The sequence below is a fragment of the Arachis hypogaea genome, chromosome 13 (assembly GCF_003086295.3).
Source record: "Arachis hypogaea cultivar Tifrunner chromosome 13, arahy.Tifrunner.gnm2.J5K5, whole genome shotgun sequence".
Lineage (NCBI taxonomy): Eukaryota > Viridiplantae > Streptophyta > Magnoliopsida > Fabales > Fabaceae > Arachis > Arachis hypogaea.
The window spans coordinates 133,095,339-133,121,429 of NC_092048.1; the positions used below are offsets into that span (position 1 = coordinate 133,095,339).

At 33.7% G+C, this 26,091-nt stretch overlaps 3 protein-coding genes across 3 annotated transcripts; 1 reads left to right on the top strand and 2 right to left on the bottom strand.

Annotated features, from left to right (window-relative positions):
- Positions 1-11,152: 11,152 nt before the first annotated feature.
- On the top strand, positions 11,153-15,314 carry LOC112733714 (THO complex subunit 4D). The gene is made up of 7 exons (XM_025782757.3): positions 11,153-11,478; positions 12,106-12,394; positions 13,215-13,358; positions 13,459-13,527; positions 13,982-14,169; positions 14,411-14,473; positions 14,972-15,314. The coding sequence occupies exons 2-7, from the start codon at positions 12,143-12,145 to the stop codon at positions 15,138-15,140; spliced, it is 885 nt and encodes a 294-aa protein (XP_025638542.1). The 5' UTR covers positions 11,153-11,478; positions 12,106-12,142; the 3' UTR covers positions 15,141-15,314.
- Positions 15,315-16,514: 1,200 nt separating this feature from the next.
- On the bottom strand, positions 16,515-20,949 carry LOC112733713 (uncharacterized). Its single transcript, XM_025782755.3, has 6 exons — positions 20,117-20,949; positions 19,364-19,669; positions 19,013-19,071; positions 18,725-18,853; positions 17,162-17,297; positions 16,515-17,045 (listed from the first exon to the last, which is right to left on the bottom strand). Exons 1-6 carry the CDS (start codon positions 20,510-20,512, stop codon positions 16,728-16,730), a joined length of 1,344 nt encoding a protein of 447 aa, XP_025638540.1. The 5' UTR covers positions 20,513-20,949; the 3' UTR covers positions 16,515-16,727.
- Positions 20,950-21,991: 1,042 nt separating this feature from the next.
- Positions 21,992-24,881, bottom strand: LOC112733715 (glucan endo-1,3-beta-glucosidase 2). Its single transcript, XM_025782759.3, has 4 exons — positions 24,547-24,881; positions 22,519-23,769; positions 22,394-22,421; positions 21,992-22,298 (listed from the first exon to the last, which is right to left on the bottom strand). The coding sequence occupies exons 1-4, from the start codon at positions 24,611-24,613 to the stop codon at positions 22,160-22,162; spliced, it is 1,485 nt and encodes a 494-aa protein (XP_025638544.1). The 5' UTR covers positions 24,614-24,881; the 3' UTR covers positions 21,992-22,159.
- Between the last annotated feature and the right edge of the window lie 1,210 nt (positions 24,882-26,091).

A 26,091-nucleotide genomic window follows, 5' to 3' on the forward strand; every position in this document is an offset into this window, starting at 1 on the left:
AGAGTTCACAACGGCTTGTTGAGCTTCCAATTGAGCTTTCACTCGAGCTAATTCTTCCTCTTGCCGTATTCGTTGCTCTTCAAGTTTTTCTTTGAGCACATCATTACACAAGCAAAATTCAACTAAAAAATTCAATAAATAAATTCATTGTATCTACCAAACAAGTTAATGTATCCTCTAATTTGATGACCTTCATCTAAGTTATCACATACTTAAATAATTTAGTTAGATGATTTATATGAACAAATACAAAACTTTTTTTTGTATAATTATTCATTGATAAACAGTAAATGCTACCTTGTTAGGTACTTATTGCAGTTGCTGCACAAGATGGATTTGTAAAATCTACAAAACAAAGAATAAGAGGATCTCCACCACGCTGCAATGAACATGCATTTCAAACTAAAAGAAGTCACAGTGAATTTCAACTAATATTCACACACTCAAAATTGAAAAAGCTAATAATGTTACCAACAGTACACTTACATGTTTGGATAACATCAAAGAATGTGAAAAACTGAATTAAAACTAAAGGAAAGCTCATAAAACAAAAGTAAATAAGAGAATTGAATCCTAAAGCAGTGTATCTGCAGAAAAAGGATACGAGCCACTTTCCTTCTTTTACTATCAAAAGGGAGACCTTCAACATATAAAGTACTTTAAGCATCCGAAGGTAGAGGAACCGTTTCTGACCTTGGCCCGAAAACTGCATCTCCTAGTATGCCCAAACAAAATTAAAAGAATCCAACTTACCAAACTGCAGAAATATGTCCAAAAAAAGTGAAACCAAATAATTAGATAAAAAATTATAACTGAGAACAAATTCAGAAAAAGAAATCCTAAGGAAATAACAATCAAAAACATCAAAAATTCAAAAAACTTAAAATGACCAGAGGAAAGTGCTGTTGGTAACATTATTAGCTTTTTTAAGGAAAGTGGGATTCTCTACGTCAGAGTGTAGAGAATTCCCAACGAGGCAACCTGTGTAAAGAAAGAGTAAAACACTAAACAATTAAAGCTACAAATTTTCGAAAATGATGACTAAAATTAAGCTAGGAAATTCGAAATTTATAAAAAAAAATTAAACAGAAAAATTAAAATAAAACTAACTAGGTAACACCAAACTTAATTCAGAAATTAAGAAAAAATAATAGCACCAAAATTTCAAAAATTATAAAGCAAAATTAAATAAAATTAAAAACTAAAATTCCTAATCTAAGCAATCAAACAACTAATATTTGTCCATCACAGTCAATCCCCGACAACGGCGCCAAAAACTTGGTGCGAAATTTATAACCCACAAATTAACCGGTAAGTGCACCGGGTCGTACCAAGTAGTACCTCAAGTGAATGAGGGTCGATCCCACGAGGATTGATGGACTAAGCAACAATGATTGAATGATTTACTTAGTTAGACAAGCAGAAAATGGTGTTTTGAGAATTCAAAAACATTAACAGTAAATTCAGAATATCAGACAGCAAGCAGTAAATGGTTTGTGAAATATATGGAGAAAACAGTTAAGGCTTCAGAGATATCTATCTTCCGAATTGACTTTTCTTACCAACTATTTTAATCATGCAAGATTCAATTTATGGCAAACTATATGTGACTAAACCCTAATTCCTTATACCTTCTTAGTCTCCTCTAACCTTCATCAACCGCCAATTTCTTGGTCACTTGATTTCAATTAGAGGGTTAATTTCAATTCTAGTTTATATGCCATAGAAACCCTAATTACCCAAATATAAGAGGATTATATGTCACGTATCCCGTTAAGTCCAGATAATTAGAAATTTAGGAGAAATTATTTTCAAGCTGTTGTTCAAGTAAAGAGCTTTTTCAAGTTTTACAAGAACTCAATTAGACAAGGGTCATACTTTCGTTCCACCCAGATTCATAAGATAAAGAACGAAAACAATTCTTGAAATAGAAATCAGTACGTGAATTAAAATAGAAAAATAATAGTACCAATCCATATAATAGACAGAGCTCCTAACCTTAACAGTGGAGGTTTAGTTGCTCATGGTTCAGAGAGAAAACAAGGATTCTGTAAAACTGTAAAGTGCGGAATGAGGGAGAAATGAAGAGATGAGCTCGAAGGGCTGATTCTTTTCCCTTTTATATCTAATCTTAATTAATGTAAAATATATTTTCTAAAACTAAAGAATATCTTTTCCTATTTATAAATGAAATAAAAGTTTAATCAAAATTAAATGATGATCTTCATGCATCTTCAATTGATGAATGGAGACCACTTTGATTCCTATAGCTGGCGCCTAACTTAGAGGACTTGGCGCCTAACTTGGAGGTGGCCGAATCCAAGTGAATGCATTTGTTGTACTTGGCGCCTAACTTGAGAAACCTCAAGTTAGGTGCCACCTTGGCAGTGTCCCTTTTAAGATTTTCCTTTGTCCTGGCGCCTAACTTGGTAAAACCCAAGTTAGGCACCACCTATGCAGCCTTGACTTGATGGATTAAGTTTGTCTTGATGTCTAACTTGGAGAATCCCAAGTTAGGCGCCACCCTTGCCGAAGTGCTGGAGAAGAAGTATGAACTATTATACATCGTTGAAAAGCTCTGAAAGTTAGCTTTCCAACGCTACTAAAATCACGTCAATTGGACCTCTATAACTCGAGTTATTTATGTTAGAGTGCAGAGAGTTCAGGGTTGACATGTACAGCATCATTCGCTTTCTTCTCTTTTTCTACAAAAACTCCATCAAATCCATCTGAATGCCACCTAAAATAAACAGAATTGCACATGACTCAAAGTAGTATCCATAGTGGCTAAAAAATATTTAATTCTTTAGTAAACTCAACAATTTGAATGCATATTCACTAGGAAAAGATAGGAAAGATGCTCACGCATCACCTTAACTCCTGGTTCGTATCCAAGTTCAATACTACATCCAATATTTCGAGTCCTAAACTTCTCAATTCTGTTATGTAACCTAAACGAAAGGAGGGTCCCAGCTCCGAACAGAACAAATCCGTTCTACGTATCCAGTATCACACTTACCTCGATCCTGTTGCGGCCAACCCGCACCTATGGCTCTTCCTTGCGGACAATCCTTAGACATGTGCCCTGGTGCCCCACATCGGAAATACATCTCCAGTCCGGCCCTGTGCGGCTCATCTGGAGTAGTCTCACCATAACCTTCCTGTAGCAACGCCTACTTCATGGAGCAATCTTATGCGAACTGGCTCTTCTTAACTAACTCAGTGAAACTCGTTAGTCTTTGTGGATATACATAGTTGAAGATATCTCTCTTAAGTCCTCTTTCATACTGATGAGCACACATCCACTCTTCATAATCGGCTGGATTTCCTTGACAAGCTTTTGAGAAACGGCACAGGTTATTGAATTCCCGGGTATACTCAGTAACATACATATCCTTCTACTTCAGCTACATTAGCTCCAACTCCTTTTCAGTGCAAATTGCATGCAAGAAATATTTTTCGTAAAACTCTGTCTTAAATCTGTTCTAAGGGATATCTGTTAAATCTACCTGCAAGGTATGACATAGCTCCTGCCACCAATTCTGAGCACCTTCCTCCAACATACAAACGCTCTGTCACAGTGGATACTAACTTCCACCTGTGCAACAGCGTTAACAACATATTAGCCATGTTGACCGTAGGACAACATTGATTCGATTTAAAAACGCTAGGAAAATAATTAAATATGACATTTTAAATGTTAACGACAAATTTGAGACTTACCCCATATGTTGGAGACAAAAATGATACTTTACTCATTAATCATTATTAATTAGTGTTGTTTATGTTATTTAGTGGGAGTGTTATTTCCTTTGACTTTTCTTTCGTAAAATGTACGTTTTATAAAAAAATTTAAAATTTTGGCCTTTTGCAGCCACTGCAACATTATTTTTGTTGTAATTTTCAAAGAAATGATAATTTTTTAAGAATTTTTAAGTTATTATAAAATTTTTCAAAAATTCATTTATTTTTTTTCTTTAGAAGCCTTCAAGCTTATAGCAATTGTTTTCAAAACCTACTTATCTTCTAAAAATGTTTAATTTCAATTAGCATTACTATGTCTGTATGCCATTTTTTATTATGGGTTTGTTTGGGGTCATTTTCAAAAAAAAAAATTAAATGATATTTTTTTAAAAGATTTTTTATAAAAGAAAAAAATAATTTTTTGTTTTGATATTTCATATAAAATGATCTTTTTATCTATCAATTATATTTTGGTAAAATAAGATAAAAGTACTTTTTTATTCATTTATTATATGAAAAATATTTTTTAAAAAAAAAACTTAAAAAAAATATAAATTATAACTTTTCAAAAAAGATATTTTTTATTTTTTTAGTACTTTTATTTTTATTATTAAAAATTTGTCAAATATATTAAAATATAAAATATTTTTTTATTAAAATTTTTTTATCGATTTAATGACGTTTGAATATACACTATGGTAACGTTTGGTAGAGAGACAGAGACAGAAAGACTGAGACTAAGAGACAGAGACTAAGAGACAGAGATTAAAAGACAGAGATTAAAATAAATCTCAGTATTCTGTTTGGTGCAAAATGGGAGACAAAAATTGAAACAAGAATAAAATTCTAATTTAATTTGGACAAAGGTAAAATTAGAATTAATTAATTGAAATGAGGGTATTTTAGGTATAAAATGTTATTAAAGTTTCAATCTCTACTTTTTAGAAGTATTGAAATACTAAAATTTTGGAGATAGAGACAAAAATTTTAGTATCAATCTTTGAACCAACAAACATAATACTGAATCTCAATTTTTTAGTCTCTGTCTCAGTACCTCAAAATAAACGCTACCTATGGCTGCGTTTATTTATTGTCTTTTAAATACATGGACGCAGACAGAAATACACAAAGAGACATATACACAAAGATACACAAATTTTTTTATTGTGTTTGGTGATACTGGACAAAACACACAGTATAAACTAAATATCAATTTTATCCTTATATTATCACCAATGGAATAAGGACAAGAGTAAATTACTAAGGATAAAAGAGTAAATATTTGTGTCTCATCAATGTGTCTCCGTGTCTCATTTTTTTTAAGGACACCAAATACATGTATTTTATGTATGTTTGGATATTACCGTATTCTTGAAAATTCCGTGTCTCAACAAATAAACGATGGATGTGTACCATCGTATCTATATATTAGTGTATGTGTCTCATCAAACAAACACAACATATCTAATACTAAACTATTAAGAGAGGGTTGTCAGGTAGTGGAAATCCAACGTGTCTTGAAAGAAAGAGCTTAAGAGTGGGTTAACTGTGGTACTTTCTATAAGAGTTGTATCATCTGTGGTCTCTCTTCCTTCATTTCTTGTGCATCATTATTAGGTAATATAAAAGGTAATATTAGCTTCAATGTCTTTAATACTTTCTAACAAATCCTCCTCTTATTCTCTTTAACCATTAATAATTTGTTGTATTGTCTCCCTTATTTCAATTAATTTTTTCTTTTTTTCGTACATATTTTTCAAATTATTTGTTGATTTTCAAATTTTGAATTTCACCCCATACATCATATCCATTACTCTTATTTATTTATAACTCCATGCTTTCATTGTATTTTGGCATTTGCTTCTCCCCTCTTCTATTTTTCCAAGTCGAAAATGTTAATGTTAATGTTCCTTAACTACAGGAGTAAAATACAGAAAAAAAATGACCATTTATGTTTCTAAAATGATTTAGGATTAAAAAGTTTTTAAAAAACTTGCTCATGTGATTGATAAAATGTTCTTGAAAGAGTTGTGTGCTAATTTTGATTTGTCTCTATATATCTACGTATTCTTTTTTATTTGTTTTTGAAAGAGTTGTGTGCTAATTTTTATTTGCCTATATATTGTATTTTCATTTTTTTTATTTGAAGGATATAATTTTGGCTTTAAAAATTTTTTATTATCATATTATTAAATTGGTTTATAACAATTTATAGAAATTAAAATTATTCACCATCTGTATTTTTGGATAATAGGTTTGGTTTGATAGGACAACTTATTCTATTTATTTATTTATTTATTTTTTTGCAGTTTTAGTTTAGTAGCACTTACCCAAAAGAGTACTTTGAGAGGCTTCTCAACTTCAATCCATTAAGAAGTAGCCTATATATACAAATTAAAATTTGTTGTATCATTCGCTTTCATTGTAAATCTAATAAGAGACCAATATTATTTCTAAAGTTTATAGAATATACAAGTACATTATTGATATATTAAGTAATTATTGACACAAGTATTGATGGTTTATTTTGAATTTAATCACTAATAAAATGGAATACCACGCCTTTGTGTTTATTTTTAGTATGGTCAGTGACATTTTACAATTTTTTTTGCGAGATTTAAATAAATGGAACAAGTTAAATACATATTTTAGTATTGTAATAATTATGGTTGCAATCTTTAACAAATTGTCTAAAACTATTATAAGTAATCTATAAAATTTTTACAGCACCCCTAATATTTTTAAGTCATTTTTTAAATTTCACTTAAATTTCACACACGCTTGCTATAATCTTATTTTTAAGCGTGTGTGAAATTGTCTAATTATGATATGATTTTTAATATTTTATAATTTATCTTTTTAGTATATAAAAAATAATACATGTTTAACATTTAATTCTTTTAACTATTATAAAGATAATTAAATTTATAATTCAATATGCATTATGTTGTATTGTCTATGCATATTATCAATATTACATCGAAGCAATATTTTTTTTAGTAGAGGCTAATATTAGAGTATAACTAATAAATCATGGTTTTAATGAAATCCTAAATATTTCTATATAATTATTAAAGTACTAACGTTCTCCTATGTTTTTTTTATTATGTACTTCTAAATAAAATAACTCTTCATCCATTTCATGTTTAATTTCATTTGCTTTCTTATCAACTTTTGTTTGTCTTTTTTTTATATGCTTTTGAGATCCTTTTGTTCCCTAATGCATTTATGGCCTTTGTGTATTTATCATTTACGATATATTTTGTAATCATTTCTACCTGTATCTTTAATATATACCCTTTTTGTTTTCTTTGATAATCGTAATTGAATCATGCCGCATGCCTCCTGCATATTAGCTTATTGGGTGGAATATTGCTTTAATATAATAGCTCTTCAGTTTTCAATTTAATGCAAGGAGATGAGCATGATTTGATTATCCTTACTCCTAAATAAATATCCAATGCTCTCCTTAAAGTTATTACTTTCTCTTTCCATCTGTTCATTTCCTCTTTCCATAACTAGCAAGGATGTATGACAACTATTTTCAGGCTCCTTATTTCTTTTCTGAAAATTAATCCTGATATGGTTATATTCTATCCTTCACTTGATCTTGCATAATGCTTTTAATTTTTTAAATAGTTTTACTTATTTTTCAGTTTTGTTTTTTTCTCCCTGTTATTTTCTTTTGATTATCATTTCTCCTTTTTGTTATGATACAAATTCAGGACGTTGAAGAGATCCCTGCATTGTTCTGTAGGAGCTTTAAGGACGTTATATCTAACTCTTTGTTGTTAATCGATGCTAATGGTGATGAGATCAAAATAACAATTCAAAAAGGGGATCGAACTGCTATCATAGTTCAAGGTTACAAGCAACTATTGGAGAGATATCGCCTTGACCATGGTGGTTGGCTTAAGGTGAAATATGTTGGTCGTGACAAATTTCTTATTGATCAAGCAATGGACCACAACATGCACGTAGTTTCTAACTATGTAGTCCCCTTCAAGTCTTTATTGGATAATAAAAAATTATTTGTCCATGAAAATAATGTGGATTCAACTGCTCATACATCTGGATTAATGGATGGGGGCTTATACGTTTCTTCAATTGATATATCCCCTGCATTTCCAATGGATCTTCCTGGTGATATGATTGAATCAATAGATCAACCTTCATCTGAAAATGTGCTATCGATGCCTTCAACACTGTCCAACGAAGTTCCTGTCATTGTTCAGAATGATTTGTCTTTTATACAGATTTTAGAATTTTCTAATCATCTCATGAATTCCTTTTTCGGAGATTTAGCCAATCAGGATGTACCCAAAACCCCTTCTAATGTAAACATCTCTCATTTTACTCCATGTGTAGACGAAATATATGAGAATAATTCCGTATCTCTCATTTTATATAATACTATTTTATGCGCTTTTTTATCTATGATAGGAATGAATTTAAACCATTATTTTTTATGTATTGTAATTATAGGACTTGATCATTCTGCATGATTAACAGTGGTTTTTACTATGTAATACATATTTTCTGCAGATTTTTTTTTTCATTTAACATTTTATAAAAAGAAATTAGTGAAACTGATTGCATTAATTTGTTTCCTAGGTGTTCAGTAGCATATTGAATTTAAAACTACTCTTCCATTCTTATTATGCAGAATAAAAAATGTTGCAATCTATGCTTCTTTTACATTGATTATTATTGATGTATATTAACTTTTCTATCTTTAAGACTTTTAATTTCAGTCTTTTCTTACCTTTTTGTATTAAAGTACCAAAGTTTACACTGTTTCACCTTTTACACCTTCATCGTCTTATTCATGTTTTCTTATTCAAGTACATGATTCTTCTTCAATTGTCCTATTTTTGAAGTATCATACTTTTCCAAGCATTTAATGTTCTCATTCATATACACCATTCCTGCCAATTGGATTAGGTATATAGCAGCTAATTTTGTTTGTTTTGATAATGATCTCAAAGAGTTTGCACAATGGTTAATTCAAATTGGCGATGGGTTGGCAGGTGATTCAACAGATGGTGAGTCTGAGGTAGTCATCTCTAAAGACATTCTAATTAATGATACTGATGATGGGTTTCAGAATTTGGTTACATTTGTCTATGCGAATTTATTGTTGAACTTGAATAACATTGATTACTTCAAGGAGCGCACAATTCTAGCACCTACACTCGAAGTTGTGCATGATGTCAACAATACAATAATGCAATACATTAATGCTGATGAAAAAGTGTATCTTAGTTCAGACTCATTGTGTGCTGAAGAGGGCAACATGGAATATGAGATGGATGCTATCACAACTGATGTGTTGAATTCGATAAATTGCTCAGGCTTGTCTAGCCACCAGTTGAAACCCAAAGTTGGTGTACCTGTTATGCTATTGAGGAATATAGACCAAAGCAATGGACTTTGTAATGGTACTCGATTACAGGTTCGAAGATTAGGTAATCATGTCATTGAATGCAATATCTTGACAGGTGACAAGTGTGGCAAAATAGTTCTGATTCCACGGATGAATATGGTGCCTAACAATGAAACACTTTCATTCAAGTTCCAACGTAGACAATTTCCTCTTATATTCTTCCTTGCAATGACCATCAATAAATCTCAAGGTCAAACTCTAAGCATAATGGGGTTATACTTACCCAAACCTGTTTTTACGCATGGTCAATTATATGTTGCTTTGTCTAGGGTCAAGTCTAAAAAGGGCTTGAGAGTTTTAATAAAGAACAATGGCTCACTAAGTGATAGTTCTACCTTGAATGTTTGTGTATAGGGAGATTTTTCATAATCTATTACTCGGAGCATTAAATTTTTTATGTGTAGAGAAATCTCTATTTGTATCATTCAGTATTATTGATTAGTAAATTGTAGATGACATTTTTAAGTTGAAGTCTTGATATTTTTATTAGGTGGTTCAATGTTTCATAGGAGGTTATTAGGTAACTCTATCCAATGGTAAACCTATTTTTTTGTTGATTGTTGAGCAAATATATAAAATTATGTTTTTGTTATATAACATGACATGAAGAAATTTTTTTACATTAGTAATGAATATGCAAGAAACAATTTTCAGTTTTTTATTTATGTTAAAACATTTGTATATATTAATTTAATTCAATTAAGGACAGACATTAGGGGTGGCAATATGTACCCTACCCGGGTACCCAATTCGATCCCACCCGATCGGGTAGGGTTGCCAACCCGATCCGCAGCGGGTAGGGTAGGGTTCTCGTGCGGGTCGAGTAGGGTGCGGGTTGAGCCTCAACCCTATCCGACCAACCCGCACTCTATATATGTTTATGTTATATATTTATATAAAAATATGTTTTAAGTGGATGTTAAATTAAAGATCTCTCATTAAATGCAAAAGATCCTTAACCATTAAAAGAAAATCATTAATTGATAATTTAATATTTTTTTTACATAAAAATCAGTTCTATTTTAAATTATCATCAAGTTATATAATAATGTTGTATATTTTTTGTAACCCGCGGGTAGGGTCGGGTATCCGCGGATTAAGAACGGATAGGGTTAGGGTTGAGATATTCTCAACCCGCGGATATAGTAGAATTGAGTTTATATAAAAATCTCAACCTGCAGGTAGAGTTAGAATTGGATCTAAACCCTACCCAACCCTGTCCATTGTCACTCCTAACTGACATTAGGACATTTAAGTATAATTTTATTTGATTATGATATACACTATTATGTATAAATGATGTATTTTGTTAATTCAAGTATTAAATATTTTCTGTGCATCGCACGGATCATTCACTAGTATGTCTGGAAAACAAGGACACAACAGACAAGTAATGTGACGGAAATCATCCAATTAAAAAGAGAAAGTATAGGGAGCCAATGACCTAAGCGTACAATGTGTACAATGAAGGTTTGGAAAGTATTAGAGATATTATTATTAGTGTTACATTGTCTTGTCAAGTTATGCTTTTGGGATGAGTGGTTTCAGGATATGGTATAAGAATTCTAGATCCAAAAGGTCAAGGGTTCGAACCTTGGTGAACCCAAAATTAACTTTTTATAATATGAGATGTTTATTATCCTTGGTATCCGGATGGGTATCCCTAGCAAAGATTTATAAGTGATGTTCATTTGATTCATAAACCAAAGATTTAGCCTATTGTACACATTGTACACTTAAGCCATTGGCTCCCTAGCACTACTCAATTAAAAAAGAAAAAAAATGCAAACAAGGGGGAAATAAAAGTTGCGTTGTTAGCACTTAGCACAGTTGCACACTGCATTAAGAAAAGCAAAATGACAAGGAGGCCCCTGAATGGGCACTGGACAACCCAAAAAAAAAAAACGCCTTTCCGAGGGGCCAAGCAATTACGCTAATATATATATATATATATATATATATATATATATATATATATATATAAGAGTGATAAATTAGACCCAAACCAAAATCGCAGTGTTACTCGTTTCGCGTGCTGCATCGCGGAAACCCTACAACCCCCTTCTCTATTATTACCAATTAGCATGGATCCTTCCCCTCTCTTTCATTAGAAACCCTAATTCGCCTCTCTTGTTATTCACTGCCTCCGATTCGAGATCTTCCCCCCCCAGAAAGCACACACTCACGCGCATAACCTCTCTTTCCCTCTCTCACTATTCACAGATTTACGCTCCATACACTCCGTTGCGTTCTTCGTATACATTCCTCACTTCTCTTCTCATCTCCAGGTAAAATTCCCCTCTTCAATTTGTTATTATTGTGTCCGCGCGCCATGTGAGTAGATTAGGGTTTCGGTTTCTAATCTGGTTCATTTTTTTGTCTGTTCGAGGAGGCTAGAATTCTGAACTAGTATCGTGCCTTGATTTGCTTATTATTCTTCTATTGCATTCTAAATACGGTGCTGAAATGCTTTGATTTGGTATTATTAAGGTTACGGTTTTGATACGGTTGTTTAGCCGGAAGCTGGATTATTTGTGGAAAATCATGTGCGTTTGTGTTGTCGGAAAACATAGGAAAATGTTTGTCTTTTAGCAGATTATTCGTTGTTTCTCTCTATTTCAAAATATGAGGACAGTCTTCCATGGAAACCGAGACTTATCTGAACTGTTCGGCTAGTTTTAACAGAATGCTCTCTTGCAAAGATAATCATTGAAGTTTTTGTGGGGTCTGACAGCTAGATGTGTTTCAAATGTGGTTATGAAATTGACGATAATGACTATTGGATAACCGAATCTTCTAGGAACATAACTTTTTCTTGGTTTATTTATTCTTTGTTGTTAAATTTTACATTTTTTTCCTCATTAGGGTAGTGATATTTTATATATCTAACTTGGCTTCATCTTTCTTTTTAACAGGCCTACTTTGTTGACATTTCTGGAAGAATTAAGATCAATGGCATCTTCCTTAGTCATGTCACTTGATGATAGAATAAAGAACAGGAGTAACAGAGGGAGAGCTAGAGGACGTGGTAGAGCCCGTTCTGGCCGTGGAGCAAGCGGGACTCTTGGTGGTGGGAGAATGAATGGTACTGTTAATGGTAGAAGAATGATGACTGGTGCTGTTAGTGCTGGAAGAATGACTGGTGCTGGTCGCAGAGGTCCTCTAATGGTTAATGCTCGGCCATCGTCTTATGCTATCGCCAAGGCAAGCTCAAAAACATGGACCCTTATACATGTGCTTGAGATTCTGAATACTATTAAAACTAATTATGAGAGGATTCTGCAATATAGAAACTCAAAACCAAGAGGAACTCCTACTTAGTATATGATCCATGGAGAAGCTCATGCTCGATCATTTTGCATCATCAATGCTCTTGTCATAGTACCATGTTACAATTAATATGCACCTAAGAGTTGTTTTTGCTTTTGATTTTGGGGGCTTTGCTACGATCTCTGATGTGTGCAGGAGTTCTTTGGTTATTCCTGGCATATTATGTGAATGAACTTCATTAGTTGAATTTCAAAATGGAGTTCTTACCTGTAGCACAAAAATGATATAAACTATAAGCGGGGCTAAATTCTCTAAACCATGCTAATCCATTTCATTTAGATGAGATGATTAAATGTTTGCTTGGTATCTATGGACTGTTTTGGTGGATCCTACTGCTAAGTTGGTGATGCAAGAGTTCAGTTTACTTCCCAATTTCATGGTATTTTGCAAAAGGAGCTTTTCGCTTAACATCAGAACTGGAGTTCTCAGTTGTAGCGTAGCACCAGTTTGTATGCAGTGGGTTGAATTGTTACTCCCCGTTTACTGTCTTTTTACCTAGAAAATTCTTGAGTATGGGTATGTTTTTTGAATACTTTGCCATGGGCAGATCCACTTCATGAACAACATGTTTTGTTTATTTTCTGGGGATTATCCTGCTCTGACTAATCTTGAAGAATGGTGAATGTCTTTTTTGTGGTCATAATCTGATGTGTTCTTATGCCACTCTGGAATGTGTTCTCTTTGCTTTGGCCAGTCGATTCGCAGAGCCAGGCCTTTTCCATGGCAGCATGATTTATTTGAAGATAGTCTTCGAGCTGCTGGCATACAAGGAATTGAAGTTGGCACCAAGTTGTATGTGTCGAACTTGGACCATGGAGTAACCAATGAAGACATAAGGGTACATATTGCATCATATCGTATCATATCATAAGCTCCCTTAGCCTCTATTTCTAGCCAATTTCTCTGGACATCCACTTGAAACTTGATTTGCAACTCAGGAACTTTTTGCCGAGCTTGGAGAGTTGAAGCGCTATGCTGTTCATTATGACAAAAATGGTCATCAAAGTGTAAGCATCAGATTTTTCATTTTAAAAGTTGATACTGTTTTTTTTCCCTTTTGTTCCATTCTATTTGTTGGGCATTTGGGAATGGGTTACAATATACAAAATGTGACATCTTTTCTTTCCCAGTTTAACTATGCAATAACATGGTTTGCCATTTCTTTTGAAGTTCAACAATGTTGTATAAATTTGATTGCATGCCTTTATTTGGTAATCTATCTCATTGAAAAACGGAGAAGTATATACCTTAACACATCCAGAAGAATTGAAGTTACGTAGGCTGCTAAATTAATTTCTTAAGAACTTGTGGATTGACAAAATACAGTTCTCGATTCATTTGTTCCAAATTGGAAGCCTTGAGGTTGCCGAATGCTAACAGATTTCGAAGTCTAATCTCTGCAAAATGAGTTTTAGAATGTAGTAGCATTTTGGAAGTTCTCATTTATCTTTTTCTTTACAGGGTTCTGCAGAAGTTGTTTATACTAGAAGAAGTGATGCATTTGCTGCTCTTAAACGATATAACAATGTGCTTTTGGATGGAAAACCTATGAAGATCGAGATTGTTGGTGCCAATGCAGAGTTACCTGTAACGGCTCGTGTGAATGTCACTGGAGTTAATGGGCAGAGGAAACGGACTGTTGTGATGGCGTAAGTTACATTAATTAGCAATAGAGGTGTTTGACACATCTATATGGCCATGTCCATGTCTCTGCATCTTTTGTGTAATCAACTAATGATGCCTTTCTCATTCTGGAATTGTGAAAAATGTCAATTACTATTTCAACCCTTGATATCGCTATCCTTCAAACATATAAGCCTATATCTTTCCGTGTTGATGGAAAAGTAAGTACTACTTCAAATTGTGAGCTGATGTTAAGAGTGTTTGCAGGCCAAGAGGAGGGCGAGGTGGAGGTCCTGCTGTCCCTAATCGTGGTGCTGGCATTGGTGCTGGGTAAGTCTGTTAGATTGGCAATTGCACTATGTTGATATTACTATGATTTCTCAATGGCATGTGTGTATGAACTTCATAGGCATTATATTTATCTTTTACTACCATTGTCAAAGCAAAGTTAGGTATTGCTTTTGATCTAACTTGGTCTCTAAACCTTCAGTTTACAATTAAATGTAGATGGGATGTTTATGATAGTTTTATTTTGATGTTTTTGCCACAGATGTTAATATCTGTTGGGTTTATTATTTACTTGTTCATTTTCTCGAGTTTGGAGAAGAAGCTTGTGTTAGATTTTCTTTATTCTCTGATCATATGATACTGCATAGTGAAGGCGTGTATTTGATAACGGATGGCCTTTTGATATGCAATCATATCAGCAAAAAGTACCTCGCTATATTTTCCTTTTTCCATAATCCAATTTTGACTTGTTTAAATTTTGTTCAAGCTTATTATATTAGCTACTGAATACCTTGTTTCTATTGGTTTACTATATTACAGTTGGGGACATCGTGGCGGCCCCCCAAGGAGTGGGAATGGACGAGGTCGAGGTCGGGGGCGTGGCAGGGCCGGCGTCCGAGGTCGTGGGAAAAAGGATGCAGTTGAGAAGTCAGCCGAGCAACTTGATAAAGAATTGGAGAACTATCATGCTGATGCCATGCAGTTCTGAGGAAGCAGTGATATTAACTTCGTAGTACCGGTTAATATTTGCCATGTAGTATGTCCTTGTACAAAATCAGTAGTCTGCCGTTATTATATATCCTACACTGCTATGAGATGCCTACTTGTTTTGCGACATTATCTCGTTAGAGGCTGAATGACTTTTAAAAGTTGTTGGATGATATTTTTCCTGCCCATTTTTATTATTGGTGTAAATTGCAATTGCTTGCTAGAGCTTAAGGTAGTGTTTATTTCGAAAGATTGGAATTGAGACTGGTGATTAAAACTCATTATTGTGTTTAGTGGTAAAAAACTAGAATTAAAATTTTAATTTTGAAACAATTCCAGGGTTTTCAGTATTGAAGTAGGAACATATGGGATTGAAATTTCTAAATATGGGGATTGAAATTTTAACATTTTTTTAATAGTTAAAAGGTATTTTAGTAAATATTTTTATTTTATTTTTATATATCTTTTGAATTAAATAGATATTAAGACATAATTCAATGTTGTATACATCAAATATAATATAGAGATTTTTAGTTTCATTTTTCTAATTTCTGTTTCTGTTTGAATCGCTTTTTCAATCTTAGTCCAAGAGTGTTGGTCGGTCCTTAATCCCTTAAACCATGTTTGCATCGAGTGCCTCTTCTATCTATCAATGTAGACATTTTCAATTTTATGGACGCCAAAAATGTACTTGTAGGTCTTCGTTAAATGCTGTCGCTATTAAACTACAATAATAACCATTTCGGGGATACACAAACATAGTAGAAACTAGAAAGATACCTATATGCATATTGGATAGTTCGAGTGTTTTGAGATATTGCTTTCGACTGTGGTTGTAGTAAAGTGTCGATGTCGAGTTATATTTACTTCTCATTTTCATGGTCACCAACTTTTAACTGGGTGCAGCCTAGATATTGTTAAACTTATCCAAGCAAGAATTTTGAAATTGAAGGACTACGGAATGAAACTTTTATTATGAAGAATGCACTGATAAACTGTTATTATGTGCGCGACGAGTTGGCGCAGCTCCAAACTTATCTACATCTTGTTTACGCAATACTCACAAAATTCAATTTAGTTTCAAAATTGCACAGTTAAATTTAATTACTTCTAAAGAATAATTGATCGTATTTTTAATTGTACAAGTAACCAGATTTCCTGCCCAATGCCATTAGAAGTTACTTATTCTCATAGGATATAGCATTAGTATATACAGATAAATTTGGTACTTTTATGGTTTTAGTCATACAAAATTTTAATAAACCATTTTCTTCAGAGTATCTAGCAGATCATGCATCCCACTATGTTCAGACACCTTTTGTGTGTTCGGTTCATCCAAAATTAGAAAGGTTTGAAAAAGATTGATCGATATACGTTTCCTTCACAGTTTTAACATTTATTTCATGATCAAAACATTGGATTTTGAGACAGCACTTGCCGTCATATTATATTAATCTTAATAATACAAATAATTTCTCGTAACGCTGTACACACCATCATTTTACCTTTTACATTATACAAACACTGAATTATCTAAAAATACCAAAAAGCGGTTGAAAAAAAAAAAGAAATTCTCACCTAGAAGATGTTATTGTGGCAAATTTGCAACATCTTCTGACTCATTCTTCTTCTTTAATAGCTTTTGGACAACATCATCCCAGTTTGGTCTTCCACCACTTGTTCTTGATTCAGAACTTGAGGCTTCTTTCCCGTCACTGGTGCTACCTGTCTCGGCTTCATTGTGTTCACCCGGTTCATTCTCTGCAGCATCCACTGCATGGGGTACATTCAAGCTAACAGCTCTTTCCAAAGCATTCCTATGTTCTTTCTCTATGGTCTGCAATCTCTCGAACTTTTGCACCGATGGAGGGACTATCACGGTTTCGGTACTATGTTCCTTCATTTGCTGGAAGAGAAAACCAAAAATACTTCACTTTTATTGACAGCATATCGCACGCAAATGTAACTAACTAATAGATCAACACAAACAGCAAATGGTGCTCTCACACTAAATTTCCTTACTTGTAAAGCTTTCTCTGCCTCCCTTTCGATCCAAATAATTCCATGATCTGATGTTGCATTGCAGGATAAGACGATATGCTCAAATCTTCCATCAACAGGAATGGCAGTTCTCACTTCAGGAGGAAATCTCCCACATCTGTGTTTACCAAGAAATTAGGAATTATATTACAATATATTATCAAATAAATGGTCAAATTCGTACCTAAAAGATCATTTGTTCTTCAAATTGGTCCCGTAAGAATTTTTTTAATCAAATTCATCCTTCAAAAATTTTAGACTAGTTTGGTAAAGTTTTTACTTTTTAAAAGTAGCTTATAAAAGCTAACTTTTAAAAGATGGCTTTTTAAAAGTTGTAGCATTTATGTTTGGTAAATCAAATTAAAAATTATTTTTAATAATCACAAGCAACAATAATTGCATTTGGTAAAATAGCTTTTAAAATTTAAAAATACTATAATAGACAAAAATGCAAGCATTAAATTTGAAAATTAATTAACATATGAGGTTATATTAGACTTTTAAATTTTGAAAAGCACAAGCCAACTTTGAAAAGCTCTATCTTAAGGTGCTTTCAAAAGTACTCCGATCTTTTAAAAGCTACAAGCACAAGCACATGATCTTTTTTATTTACCAAACACAAAATGAGGAGCTTGAGCTTTTAAAAAGCACAAGCACCTCTTCGAAAAGCTTTACCAAACTAAGCTTAAGTTAATCGCATTAGTCTTTCTGTCACTTTCTTTGTTGATGGTGTCAAAATTGCTAATGTAGCACGTTAAGTGACATTACAACACACCTAAGAGTCTTAATTGATTATTAACATAATAAGTTTATTTTTATTTTTTTGGTTACTAACATAATAAGTTTATGAAATTGATTAAATCAAAATCTAATTGTCTAATTGAGGAGAAAACTTGAGGCATTAGAATCTCTTAATTTAGGATTGATTTGATCTAATTTCATAAATTTACCATGTTAACCACCAATTAGGACTACTAGGTGTGTGTTGCAATGTCACATAACGTGCCACATCAGCAAATTCTAATGTGATTAGCAATAAAAGTGACAGAAGGACTAACATGAGTAATTTAAAATCTTTGAAGGGCGAAGTTGATTAAAAAAATCTTTTGAAAACTAATTTGGAGAATGAGTGATATTTCATACACTAATTTGATTATTTACTCATATATTATCTATAGCAACAATTCAGGATGATATTGAACACTCACTTTATGATCTATCGCAAATTGTCTACATTACTACAATTGGGTAAAGTAACACAAATTCTAAACAAACTCCTCAATCATAAACCAAGATTTTCTATAATTCTATTATTGTTTTTGAAGTATTTTTCTAGGTAGGTAGAACCCAAAAAATATTAACAAAAAACAAAATCACTCAATGTTGTGTTGTTACTATATCTGATTAACACTACATCCTTGCGGTATATATTCCTTACTACAATCAAAACGAGACTACTTTACCAAGGGAGAAGAAAGGGAAATTCCCACAATATTTAGGAATATTGGAAGTTTACTATAAACAAGAGTGTATGGAAGTGAATACCTGCAAAATTTTCTCTCAACAATATGGTACATTCGTCCAGGTGCATAAAGTCTCCTTGGATCTCTAAGCTTTCTATCGTCTGGTATGAAGGTGTCCCTCAAGCAAACCAAGAATAATAAGCAGGGCAAGCTGTTTAAATCATCAAGGCCTGGTGTAAGAGATCATTGTGATAATTTACTCCACTCAACAAAGATTAAAAATATGAATGGAGAACAAATCACATGCACTTGAAAGTTGAAAACAATAGTGCTCCCACATTGCCGTTATACGATGAAGGACATTACTAACCAGAATATGGATTTGAATATATCTTCCAATGGAGTGGCCGTTCTTGGCAAGAAATCGTCCTGAAGAAGAATAAAAGCAACTATAATTAGAATCAACATTGTCAATGATCAGAAAGTTGAATAAGCAATTAAATGAGCATCTTTTCAATTCCATTGAGATTAGTAACAAAAAGCTTGTTGATATAGAATATCTTCCTCGCCAGATTAACATACAAACACAAATTCTAGCTTTAGAATAAACAAAGTAATGCCATATAATAATTTGTCTTCAAGAATTGTCATGATTGTGACACACTAGCACTATATTAGCAGGAACACAAGCAGGAGTATCGAATAGAATTTGATTTGTTACCTGCAGCACAACAGAGTGTATGACATTGGCATACTTGACAGCCAAATTGAGTGACATACACCTTGCAGGAGCAATGGCATAGCACCGAATCTTCTCCTTTGGTATCCCTCCCAACCTCTCCCTATGATTCACCACCAGTATAGTCAGCAACGACACAACCCCGGAACCAAGGGAGTGCCCCACGAATACCATATCATAGCTGCAACCATTATCCACCCACAACTTCTTGAGGGTCTCTGATTCCTGGTTCAGCAACCAAACCGCCGACTTCAGCAAACCATGGTGAACATACCCGCCATCAAACATCTGTAACATATTTGGTAAGTGGTAAACACTATCAAGGTTTTATACAATAGCTACATTCATCCTGAATAAAAAAGGGTCCAAGTTTCCAACAATTAAGGCCAAGGCATATAAAAATATTCATCATAGTTATAATAATTCAGCATGTCCTTTAATAGATTATGAGTCCTTATAGGCAGATTCAAATAAAACAATTTTTCTTTGTTTTAATCAAAACCAAACATAGGCAATTCAAACCTCTCGTACCTAGCTCAGCCCCCAGCCAGCTGATTTACGCGCTCGTTAGTAATCTATACCTAATATGAACAGTTTTTCTTCTTATTATTAGAAGGGACGTTGATTAATTAATTCATAACAAAGTTTGAGCATTAGTTTTCTTATAGTTGCAAGCAATATTAGTATATTACTATGTTGAATAAATAAATGTTATTCCAAAATCCAAATACAAACCTGCTTCCCAAGGCGGTTATCCAAAAGGAGCTTGTAGTCGCTCTCTTTGGCGAGGTTGAGGCCGCGGACGGCGAGCACGATCTGGCGGTGCTGGTGGTCGGCGTATATGAGATACGGCGGCACGCGGCCTTGGGTTTCAGAGTGGCCGACACGCTTGACGACGCAATCGGGGTCGACGCGGTAGCCGCCGGCGGGCTCATAGTGGGTAGGACGACGGAGATCGGGCTCGTAGATGGCAAGGATGAGGCGGCAGAGGCGGGGGACGGGCTCGAACTCGTCGGGAGTGGCGGCGGTCCACGTGGCGCTGTCGTAGGAGCCGATGTATGTGCAGCGCTTCCACAGCCAGCGTGCGCAGCCGAGCACGAAGACGCACTCCACCCCACATGACAATGACATTGGTTTCGGATGTTTTGGTCAAATGGGTCTCCGAATATGGTCGCAAGTTTGGAGTTTGCGGATGGTTGAAGAAAGGAAGATGTTTTAACTTGGTAGTGTGTGTTTTCTTCTTCTTCTTCTTATGTGCTTTTGTGTGCTGAGTTGTGACTTGTATTGTCTAGTGTTTTGGAATCTTAAATCCTTAATTGGGGGGTTAAGGGGGTGGCGGTTATTGTGCACATCAGCACATGGAATGGAAGATTCGAGTGTGAGAGGGTTTGTTTATAGGAGCTGGATGAGAGAGAAAGAGTGAGATTATGACAGATTGAATTGGCATAGCAGCTTCTGATCTTTGGCCCCTCATTCTTCTTTAAATACTCCGAAAATGTGTTTACTGTTCTGATACTTGTCTTCAACTACAGCATTAAGTGGTAACTTTTGTCTAACACCAAAGAGGCAAAGAGCATTGGACATTGGCTGCTACTTTTATGCTAATTCTATTATTTTTCTATATGTATGATCGTAAATTTAATGACAACATAATAGGGTAAATGTAGCGCAAAATATCCAATACTATATGTATTTAGTTTAATTTAATATTACATTCGAATTCATGACTTTAAAGGTTACACAAATATAATATAAGAATGTAACTATTGTTCTAATGTAATTAAATAAAGAATTTAATTTTCATATAATATTAAAATAAAAAATTTATACAAATAATTAATATTATTATATTAGTAAAAATAATTAATTTTTAAACTTAATATTTAAAATATTATCTAAATACATGAATATGAACTCTTAAAAAAATAAGTATTATATTAAGAAAATTTAAAGGTAAAAGGTTATCAATTTTAAGGAGAATTGTTAATTGTGGTTAATACAAATATCCTTCTTCAAACCAAAGAATCAAAGATGGCGATATAGTCATAAAAAGCATTTCTCATTGGCAGTATTGTTATTGTGTTTAGCAAAATCCGCCGTACCAACCATACATCGATGACAACCGGGTTTAGCTTTTTGACAACGAGTCATTAATAAGATACTAGCTTTCAGAATCTCTTTCTTTTATTTGATCAAAGTAAATAATATGAATATGAACATACAAAATCAACGCTCATTCTATATCCTTCTTTCAAATAAAAAGACTTTTCTATTTAATTATTTTCTGTATCACTTTGCTATATATCATGAACTCGTGCCTGGATTAGGCGGGTCAATAATAAAGAAATAAAATAAAAAAGCCATCAAGAAAAATGTTATTTATTTATTTAGTGTTTCCAATCTTCCTAGCTTTTTTTTTAAATAACTTTTTCCCCTTTCTTTTTTTCCATCTGGAAAATTCAATGAAGAATATTCTTTATACATGTTTTGAAGGTGAAGGAAACGCTTTGGCAGCCACCTAGTCCTTCCTTAAATCCTACTTAATTTACAGCCTGGAATATTGAATTGTATTATCCGATCACATCTTACATTGAAAAAAAGAAGAAAGGCTTCCACAAAAAAATTGGCCTAGTTAATGCCTTGTCAACTGTCAAACGATATTCTAGTACAAAGTTGAATGGACCAGACCACTTTGGACTTTGAAGTTTGAGATTGCAACATCATCATCATTTTTCACAGAATAATCTAATGAGGAGCATATGTTCCTTAAGGAATGTATCATAGCAAAACCACTCCCCATGTTACTACTCCTATCACCAATACAAGGTTTCTATGAACATTGTTAGCAGAAGAATCTAAACTTGTTGAGTTCATTGATGCTGCTGTCACATTACCAAAGGTTCCATTTTTGCCGAGACTGCACATAATCACATATTTACAAATAAAATCAACAAAGACACAAAAAAACATATTATTAATGAAATGAAGCATAAAAAGGCCAATATGTCTTACCTTCCCGGAAATACACAAGAACCGTGACCTGCATTCGTTAACAATGTCATTAGTTATGTATAATCTTAATTTTGAGAGAAACTATAAAGAAACAAAGTGGATTGATGTAATAAACAGTAACTTACTTGGATTGGAGGTAGAAATTGTGGCCATTTGATTGAAGTTACAGGCTTCAGAAGACCTTCCCATCAAATGGTAGTAAGTATCAAAAGCATAGTTAGCATGTGCAACCACATTGTCCGGTTCATAGCAGGGTTGGCCCTGAAGCAATGGAGAGCAATCCACCTTGCCAGGTCCACAAGCCCAATCTATTCCAGCCTGCAGCATCTTGGGATCAGCATCATCCTTGGCGACGCAGTAAGTTTGATTTGTAGTATCATTAGCCAAAACTGCTCCTGACCCTGTGAGATGCAATATGTAAATAGGTTTTCCATTTGCATCAAACAATCCCCAGTTCTTTTCAGACAATGGCCCTGCTTTTGTGTCCTCATTGTAGAGCTCATAGATGTAAGTACTAATGGCTATCCCCGGATGCTTGGGAGTTCCTGTCATGTTTAAAACATGTTTGATGAGATTGCTGTTATATCCATTTGCATTGTCTAATGTTGCGTCCGGCTCGTTCCGGTCGCCCTTGGAAGGCCATCCTGTCTCCGTCACCACCACCGGGATATTGGTGAAGTTTAGAAAGGACATGGCGAAATATGCTGCGTCCACCACAGCATCAAACACATTGGTGTAGTGTACAAGTGTGTTGGAATCTATGGCTTCTTTGTTGGGAGGCAGAGGCTTGAAAAGTGCATAGTCCAATGGAATCACCCCATTAGATTCCATGTAATCATAGTACGGGTAAATGTTGAGCATTAGATAGGAGCCTGTTGATTGCAAGAAATCAAGCATTGGAATCAAGATAGGATTCAGGGAGCGGTTAAAGAAGGCTTGGGAAGGAGGGAACGAATCCAGGATCATGGAAGACGAAAGGGGTGTGGAAACTTTGATCTGGCGATCCAGATTCGAAGCGACAAGAGCTGAATGAATGTACTTAAGGGCATTGACTAGGATTTTTGCAACGTTAGGAAGTGTGGTTAAAACCTCAGAACCAACACAAATGGATGTTATGTTAGTGGATGGATAATGTGCTACAACATTTCGGTAAACCCAATTGGCAGCTGTGGAATTTGATTGGGCAATTGCTAAGAGTTCTTCATTGGGGACAGAGACAGAAACTTCAATTCCTGTCTTTGCAAGTGCAATGAGCATGGCTTGGTCAGCATCATACAACCGAACATGGTGAATTTGCTGTGATTTAAGAAGTGCTACTACTTGTGTTGGATGAGGCATGTCTGAGAGAGATGTTCCAATGTTCACTCCAATGAATGCTTCAAAGGTGGTAAAAAACAAACCCAAATCAGCATCATGTTCCATTTAACATAAGGTGAAGACCATAAGTTATTGAATTGAAAGGAGAACAAAACCAACAAACTGAGGTGTCCTTCTTTATTTAATGTATCTGAATGATTAGAGGTGGACCACATAAATTGTCATTCAAGAAGAAGATCAAAGAACAAATGCCTATCTACCCTCTCATTATTTTCATTCTAAAAGAAAATATGCAACAAGTAAATAAAAAGGGTTGTGCTTGTGCACATGGGGGTATCTTTTTTATAACTTTGTTCTTTCATTCAAATGTGTAAATACATTAAAAACACCAACAACTCTTCCATTATTAATTCCATGACTAGTATTCTTAACACACTCCCTACCCTAAGATAAACACAAAGAGAAAAGCATTATTAAAAGTAGAATAATTAGTAGTTGCTTGGACCTAATACAGTGTTAAAGAGCAGGCAAGAGAAGAACTCATCCCAAAATCCACCTCTGGAGAATGAAGCAAAAGTAGTTTTCACTTTCAAAGCACACTTAACAATGAAGGCCAACTCATGAGAAATAATATATATGTTATTATTCCAAAGGGGAATGTTAATGCTATAATGAACAGTTCAAACATCAAGAAAATCTGAATGGGAAAAAAAATTAATGTTTATCCCTTGACAAAGAAAACACCCATGTTGAGAGAAAGCACAGCAGCAAAGAAGATAACATAGATATGTTTATAGTAAAGAAAGTAATAGAAGAGGGCACTACTCAGTACTCACCTTCATCAGCTGCAAGTAGAGAGATTTGAAGAAGAAGAAGAAGCAGAAGACAACAATGTAGAGCCATGTCCTCCGGGTTGAGAAACTCAACAATGGAAAGAGGAAGAAGGTGATATATGTGATAATGTGAATGAGAGAGAAACAAAACAAAAGAAGTGATGTTATGGAATTGAAGGAGCAATGCAAGTGGGGAAAAGAAAGGTGTCAGAAAAATGAAAATGGTTAAGGAATCCAAATGAATGCTGAAAAGAAGCAGAGTCAGCAGAAAACGAAACCAGATTGCAAGGACCAAGGAAAGGAGAGTGACTAATATTTTATGTTTGCACTTCTTTTTAAGTATTTGGATTCAAGATATGGTGAGTGGTGACTACAAATATGATAATTTGTTAAAGGTGTATGTGCATGTAAATTACAATTACTACATAAATTGGTATTATTTATGGTTAACTGTGTGGTAGCCGTTAAAGTAGGAGAGTTTAATTGGCTTTAGGATTTTGTCTTGTAACTTGTAACTGCAAAGCATATGATATGAGATGAGATGAAAAGAGACCAATGGATGTGGTGTGGGGCCAGCAAAAAGGGAAAAGGACCACTGCAACTTACAGACAGGTACTCTACATAGAATCAACAACGGTCAAATATTATATGGGATTTCCCACCCTTACCCCTTCTTTTCTTCTCTTCCTCATTCATTTTTAATACTTTTAGTTGGCTCAATGTGGAAAATACTTTTTTGTTAAATTGATTTTATTAAATATAATTTTTTATTATATAATATTTTCCAGATTTTACTTAAAAATATATAATGAAAAATCACACTTTATAACATCTATTAAAAAAATATTTACGCTTATTGTGTTAAAATTAAAAAAAATTATTCAATTTTATTAACTATTGGCGTATATGGTGATTAAATGTTGAGATAATAAGATATGTTAAAATAAAAATTTAGTTAAGTAAATATAATTTTATGTGAGGAATAATTTCTGACTTAATTTTATGGTACTTGTATGTTTGTCGTTGTTATGAATGAAATATAGTAACTTTTTTTAACGTCAAAATAACCTACAGTAACATTAGGGGAGAAAAATTTAGAATAAAATTGAGTATTTCCATATATGTATAACTTAAAATTAAACTTACATTTCTAATGTAGCTAAAAAAAATTTCCAAAACTTGTAATGACACATCTTCACATTACTGATGTTTTGTTTTAAAAAAAGAGGGGGAAAGAAAAACACAATAAATGACTCATGTTTTTTTGTTATTATTTGGGATGCTTGGTTTGGGAAGAATGGGCAGATCTTTAATAATAAGAGAGTCAGTGTAAAAGAAGTGTTTCACAAATTTTTGACTAGTTATAGAGAGTGGAATAGTGCAGATCCTTTTTGTTGTTGATGACAATGCAAAAAATAACACTAAAGATAGTGTTCAGCTTATATTTCCTTATATTTTGGTTCGAGTCCTTTGTTTCTGCCACTCCACTTTATTGTGTTGAGCTCATTTGTTTAAAAAAAAAATAAGAGGAAGATAAAATTAGTAGTT